Below are 7449 nucleotides of genomic sequence, written 5' to 3' on the forward strand. Positions count from 1 at the left end.
GGGGGGTTAGCGTAAGGTTGCTAAAAAAAAAACCAAAAAAAAGAAAAGATTGGTGCTATCACGACTGAGATTTTTCCAGCAGGCCTCATTCCTGTGTTGTGTGTGCCGCTGCAATTTCACTTTTCATGGAATGGCCCGGAAGTCAGATTTCAACACCTATTTACCAGCATAAGGGGTATATTGGTTAGGCTCTTCACCTTACACGCAAAGACATAAATTCTATTACTAAGTTGTAAAGACATTTTCCTGAATACCTCCGACTTTCTGTAGGGATGCAAAATCCCACACAGCCCTTACTGACCAAGCAGACAGGGTCAAAACAGCATGCCTCCTAATTGATCTTAACTGTGTAGATATGCGGGATGTAAAATTTATCAATAACAATAGCTCTTCAACAACCGTCCCATCTCCAAGTCTGTTATAGCTGGATGTAGTCTTTCCCTGTTGAATCTATCCGTGTACACATAAATTAACTTCCGTAGGCCAAACGCGGTGCTTCCATCATCTTTGGCTCAATGACCACCCTACCCCAAGTAGCACAACCTAGCCTATGTCCACAATGAAGTAAAAATCACACAAGTGACATAAGTGTCAGCGGGAAGGTACTATCGTCACGACCTTTTCCCATCCAGTATAGCTGTAGCCGGGACATAAAGAGTTCTAACCCTAATAATCACATGAAACTGACCTTGTCTGGAACATCCTCATGGACTGCATGTCCACACTGAGGCAATAAATTCATCTGGAACTTTCCTGTGGAAGACATAAGACATAGCGTTATGTCATTAAGTCAGAATACATCCCAAGACATACTGTAGCATTATGTCAGTATGTCAGAATACATCTGTGGCGGACAAAAGACATAGCATTATGTGAGCATATATCTAAATACATGACAAGACATAACATTATGTTAGTATGTCAAAATACATCACATGACCAATATATCACAATATATTGCATTACATCAGAATGAGAGAATGTATCTGAACAGGACATCATTTAATGTCAGTATCCCAGAATATATCTGGAAGTTTCCTGTGAGAGACACAAGATGTAACATTATCTGACATTGTGCTAGTGCTAGTATCAGAATGCATCTGGAACCTAAAGTCAAGGTACACAGACAAAACTAAAAAGAGTACTTTGACACACAAGAGGGGAGCCCTTTATCCCTAGGCTATGCCCCCCCACCTTTCCCCACAACCTTCAACAAAGTAAAGAGAGTACTTGAACACAAGACACTGACACTTTATCTCTAGACTCTAGAGCTCTGCCCTCTCCTTAGAACCTAAAGCCAAGGTACAAAGGCAAAATATCTCTTGACTCATGAGCCTCCCCTTCGGGCAACCTTATATTATTGGTCTACTAGATCTGTCACTATTTCTCACCTTGCATTTGGCCAATGGTCAAGTCTTTGTCCAGTCGGTCAGGACCTGGGGCGGAGGAAAGAGAAAGAGAAAGGAGACATAGATATCACTATACTATATAACTCACACAGTTACTCATTAGGGTGAGTGCGTTTGTGGGGAAGCAACATAGATATACATGGCAATATGGCTCGAACGTTGTTGGGGGGGAGGGGGGAGGGGAAAGGGGGGGGGGGAGAGTAAAGTAAACGGCAAAACAAATGGCTTACACACTACTTGATTCTGGGGGAAAGACAAAAAAAAGCAACAAGATCACACATCTTCTCGATTAAACATCAACAAATTTACTCTCTTTATACAAACTCTGTAGTTTTTTATAAAGAAGTTTTTTTTAAACCTTTTCGTAGGGGAAAAAAAGATGGCTAAGACATTCAGAACCGAAACTTTTAGACTAGAGTATAAAGTGAACAACATTTGTTCATAAACTCAAAATGCTGTCAGCGAAAGAACCAATCCAGAAAAGCATTTCTAATGCATAAATGTGAAAAAAGGCCTAAAAATCTTGTTTACAAGAAAACAAATACTAAATCCCTTTCTTTCTGTGTGAAGCAGCCTTGAATATTACTTGCCAACCTGGGCAACATCGCCCACTGGTGGGTGATTTGGTAACTTGGTGGGTGGTGTGCATCATTCACGTTGTGACAAGTGTTGTTATCCAATGTCCACTTAGAAAATACATGTTAGGTGGGGGGTACAAAAATGTTAGCCTCTTAACTCACTGACTACTGGCCCCTTTCACCAATCACTAGCGCGGAGTACTGGCATTTTTGGGGGTATTTCAAAACATCACCACAACTCTCAGAATTACCCTATTGTAATTATTTTTTGACACAGTAAAGTTACTTTCAAACTTAATCTATTGCAAAACATTTAAGTTCTCTAGGTCTAATATTTTATTTCTTATGATTGTTTCAAAATTGGAATGAATTTGATTTCCCAGATGAGGTGACTGTCCTTCACCTTCAATTACTTAATTACGAAACAAGAGGCAAAACTAGCACTGGAGTCCGTTTCCGTACATGTGACGGGAGCACAAGACACGGAACAAAATCGAAAGTCCACCCCGTCGGGGGTACAGGATCCGCACCTGCGAGCCGGCCGCCTGCCCCGTACCTGTGACTGGAACCGTAGTCAGTGGGTTAAATGTGGCAAAAGTTGGAGCTGGCTATAAAAAGATTGACAAGCATTGGTCTAGAACATTCTAGAACAAACCTGCCAGGATTAGCATCTTGGGTGGGCTGCATGACAGGAACTTCTGAGACAAACCCTCAAACCAGCCTGTTGGAACAAGAGAAGAAAATGTACAAATGATAGGAGCACGAATGAAAAAAGAAATTCAAAACGACTGAGCTCATAGCTTCAGCCTGTAGTACTGTGTGAAGACCCTCCACGAGTACCTTTCACAATAGACACAGAAGAAAAACAAATAGTCAACAAACAGTTTTTCTTCAAAATCAACAGCAGAAAGAGTGAGAACACTCAAAAATTGATTTATTTCAAATACGGTGGAAAAAAGCTAACAGTATTTTCTAAAATGATTCTGAAATACTTGTACGTGATGTAAAGTACAAATAATTTTAACTTCTTCTAGGTACCGCAAACTGGCCGTGCGCCCCCGTGGCGCACTGTCACGGAGACCAAAACCCACATTTTTACCCTCCTAAAACACCGTGTGATCATGCATACACACAGACACTTGATATATCAGAAGAAAGAGGAGCTTTTCCTCTTTTTAGTGGTATTATTTATTTGAATCAACGATTCTTTTGAAAGCAAAATCTTGCGCGAAAAAAGACAACACTATCGAGGTTTTCACTGTCGCGGCCGCGCGTTTCGTGTATTGATTTTTCGAGTGACCTCGGTTGAACAGGAACGGGGAGCGTATGGTATTAAATACTGCAATCTGATTCTTCGATATTTCAAGATGAGAAGACGCTCTTTCCGGTGATATAATTCTAAAGACTGTCCTTTGAGAATTAATAGAAGAGATTTGCGTGTGAAAACTTTCGGTGTTGTTTTTTTTATGGAACCAGTGATCGGACTGACTACGGAAATATATCGGCAGAAAGCCCATTCATTCCTCTTCAAGAATAACACAGCCATTATACGCAAATAAACACCGGACGCTCCCTGTCGGCTTGCAAGCAGGGCACCATCGCCCCGGTTTCGTATAAATTCTCTCTTCTTCCCTTCAGCGTGGCCCGGCGCGCAGCCGATAAGCCGGTGGTCGCGAGTGGGGATTTTAATCTCCCCTTGTATTTCTTGCCGTTTTGGTCAAAAAGCCATGTTTACGTCAATAAATTTCCATCTTCTGGTTATTTGATAGCCCTGAAAAAAATTGAGCTTGTTTTCTATGTTCATAGGTGTGTGTCTACAAGTTTTTGTGAATGTCCATTCAAATTTAAGAATGTTGTGACATCTCAAAGTGTAGACATATCGCAATTAAAAAACTGTAACATTTTTCTGCCACTTCAGATGTTCATAACTTTGTTAAAAATGAAGCTATATGTATAAATTTGGTATCAAAATGCTCAGAATGATAAATTCTATAAGGTAGTGCAGTTAACTATGAAATCAGAGGACTTTGAAATTTCAGTTTGTGGTACCTACTTCTTCTGTGTCATGTGACAAAAAGGACCAGCAGCTTTTGTAATTTTTGTGACAATAAAATAGCAGCTCCTGAGTGTGGCTTGTCACAAAAAAGTACAGAAAGATTTTCATCACAAAGGGAATAACGAAACAGCAATTCTTAAAAATTTCTGAAGTAGTGACTGCACAATAACAAAACTTTCAAATGATTTTTTGTAGAAGCATTGGCACTGACTATGGCGACAACGCACAAAGTTGGCATTGCGTTATTCTGTTCTGACTGAACGCATAAGTTATTGTGCGTATGCACTCTACCTTCCGAACCCAGGAATTGATCTCACATGTGTTTTGTGTACCGTAAGTGTAAGACATACCGTCACATTTCTACATCATGACACCAGTACGGAATGAAAAAATGAAAGAATTTATACAATGATCATTCACTACAACAAAAAACATGAAACTATACAAGCACCTTTCCAGAACTTTTCTGTCTTGGACAAATCAATCCTCCATGTGTACTTGTGTGTCTGCAGGAAAAGCAATTCACAAAATAAGACACACTGCTGTGACAGAATAAGGGCACAATTAAGAAATCCCTGGGACCACATAAAAAGAGAATAGAACATTTCTATTCACAAATAGTCGCTTTTAAGCACAAGGGGGCTATCCCGAAAAATGCTGTTTTGAGAAAATCGAAGGTACAGTTTTTGCCCCTTGTTCAGTTTCTTTAAAAGACAAGGAGAGTTTTCTCTATAACCAAACAAATATACACACCAATAAAACCAAACTTCTCCTATAGGAAGGGCAAAGGTCACTTTTGGTGTAAGTCAAGATTTCTAGAAGCCCCCGAAATATGGGTTAGCCCGCTTGTCCTTAAAAGCGACCAAATCTATAAAGGAACTTTTGAGAGACAAAACCAATAGAACATCTTTGTTTACTATTCTATGAAGAGGCTTTGATAAGAAAGTAAGAACATTTTAAACAGCATCATTAATCACTAATCTATGAAAAGACAGAAGATCTAAAAAAAACATCTCTATAGACTAATCTATGGGGGGGGGGGAGGTGGGGCTTTGGAAAGGCAGAGGAAAGAACATCCTTAACACTGTGGGGTCACCACAGGTCACAAGATCAAAGTTGAACCTGCTGCAATCCATCTGAAGGACTCTTGAATTCCGTCTGTGCAGAAGATGATGATCCAGATGAGGGCTCCCTCTCCTCCTCCCCTTCACCATCCACCTCCTCTTCGATGATATCATCAAAACTCCCCTGGTGCTCCAGCTCCTCAGATCCTGTCTCTTGTGTGTCCATCCTGAAAGGGAAATGAGCTTTAGGACGGTCCCAGAGTGGCTCTGTAGGTCTGTATCTGGGCTAGCATGAGGTATGCTCGCTGCGTGTCAGCACAGCCGCAGTGAGGGTTGGCGTCTGGCAACTGACTTGCTATATTATGTGGGCCTAATGTGTGCCCTGTGCCATGTTTTACTGTCAAGTTCATGCGATGCAACAGCGTTGATGGAACATCATACACAATTTCCATGACCTTATTTTGACAAATACAAGTATTGTCAAATCAAATGACCTTTCAAAGAAGTGACAACCCATTGTAAAAATTTAAAAGCTTTTTATCCTTAATTTTGTTTTGACAAAAACTAAGAACTTTAATTAAGGACTTCTCTAAAGACCTGTGGGAACCCTGTGTGAGAGTTTATACACATCCTCGCTCGTTTGGTCTGTTTTCCTTCTTTCATAATTCCAATCTCTTCTTCATACGGTACGATATTCTTTCATCCTTACCTATCCCTTGTTTTGAGATCTGTCTACGGATTGGGGGGGGGGGGGGGCTGCCCAGTTTGTCACAGGCCCAGTTTGTCACAATTTCATTTAAGCATTTGAGTATTATATATTGATGACAGTCATAATTACAGCACTTAAACACTGTAGTTGTAACTAAGTTTTTTATTCTCCACCTTCAAATTGGTGGCGTAGAGATAGGTGTTCAATATTTCTTCCCTTTTGTATGCAAATCAAAGCAAATTACTTTGAACAATTTCAACAGTGAATGTTCTTTCATTAAAAACAATAGAAAAATGAAGTTGAATTCAAACTCAATCAATCATTACGCTTTGAGTGTCAGTGATAACTTCCATCATGCAGAGCACAGTCGAGGCCTGTGACAAACTGGGTCTGTGACAAACTGGCATGCTTCCATCTACGGACACAGCACACCAGATGTTTAGATAGATCTTGACCTGAATATGTTAAGATCAGATGTAAATTATAATCTATATCTAGAATCTAGGCCTTTCTAGGGACATCCCTCTGCATCTCAACTCCTGAACTATGAATCTAGATCTAGATTCTAGTCCTAGATTCCAGCCTAGAAGCACACAGGCCTACGAATGTAAACAAACAGTCAAAACTAGGTCAACCTTTCAATTGGAAACTTTAATGTGTGATAAAGAGCATTTTTTGGGATTTTGTGATCAAGTGTTGATGCTAGCATCAACATATAATAAGTAAACCACCTAATAATACTAACTTCTTGCTGATTTTGATTATCTGTGAAGAATTTTTGTCGAAAATGAACACAAAGCGAGGCTGCGTGCTAGATGTGTTTTACAACACTGTTGAATAGCACGACTGACGCGTCGAGCAGCCCCGTTGATAACAGATAGACCACACAGCGACGCTGCTCAAGCACACATAATGTATAGTATTCATTTGCACGGTGCGCGCTAGGCGAGCTACAGGTCAGACCTACAGAGCCACTCTGGGACCGGCCTTATGGTTCCAATCATATTGTTCTCCTTGTTTTTGTACAAGTTTGCTGGGGATGGGGGTAAGTTCACTGTCGGGGGTTTTTTCAGTAGTCTGTTGAGGTTTTTGGGAGAGCTCGGCACCTTATGCAAGACACAATTACACAAAAAGGTCATGTCACGGTGACATCAGCAATACAACAATTATTATACAAGTGTAAGTTCATTCACCTATAAGCTTTTACTTCTCAGGCTCAACAAATGACAGACTTTCTCTGAGACAAATGGGTGATTAGACTGTCCTCAGAGAAAGTTGCATTTGAAAATGGCAAAAGTTGCAAAAAGTTGCAAAAAGTTGCAAGAAAAATCAACAAAAGTTGCAAGACGTGTACAGCTAAAATGTCATGGAATTATTTGAATACATTGTTGGTATGTTCATTGCAATCAAAGTAACCAACGTGAATTTTGTTAGATCAAAATCAAAAGTTAAATATGAATGTCTACCGTACCCAAAAACAAAAAACAAAAAAAAACAACTGCATGGAGGTTGCATAGACTTGTACATGTGTCAGGTTCTTAAATTTAAACTCTCACTGACGTTGGGCAGGTGTGACCAGCGCGGTTTGGGGGCTGTTCAAATATAATCGTACACCTTTTTCAGGATTCCCCCC

General features: G+C 40.2%; 1 protein-coding gene across 2 annotated transcripts in view; it reads right to left on the reverse strand.

The window, feature by feature from the left end:
* The window catches only part of LOC101846435 (protein phosphatase methylesterase 1), a 29257-nt gene that overhangs the window by 6321 nt on the left and 15487 nt on the right, over window positions 1-7449 (reverse strand). For both annotated transcript variants that reach the window (XM_035970942.1, XM_005102831.3), the window contains 5 exons: window positions 5166-5334; window positions 4495-4549; window positions 2643-2708; window positions 1392-1436; window positions 689-753 (listed from right to left, as the gene is read on the reverse strand). In XM_035970942.1, coding sequence (XP_035826835.1) covers window positions 689-753; window positions 1392-1436; window positions 2643-2708; window positions 4495-4549; window positions 5166-5334 — 400 coding nt within the window. The remainder of the gene's footprint in view (window positions 1-688; window positions 754-1391; window positions 1437-2642; window positions 2709-4494; window positions 4550-5165; window positions 5335-7449) is intronic.

Source organism: Aplysia californica, unplaced genomic scaffold (assembly GCF_000002075.1).
Source record: "Aplysia californica isolate F4 #8 unplaced genomic scaffold, AplCal3.0 scaffold00344, whole genome shotgun sequence".
Classification (NCBI taxonomy): domain Eukaryota; kingdom Metazoa; phylum Mollusca; class Gastropoda; order Aplysiida; family Aplysiidae; genus Aplysia; species Aplysia californica.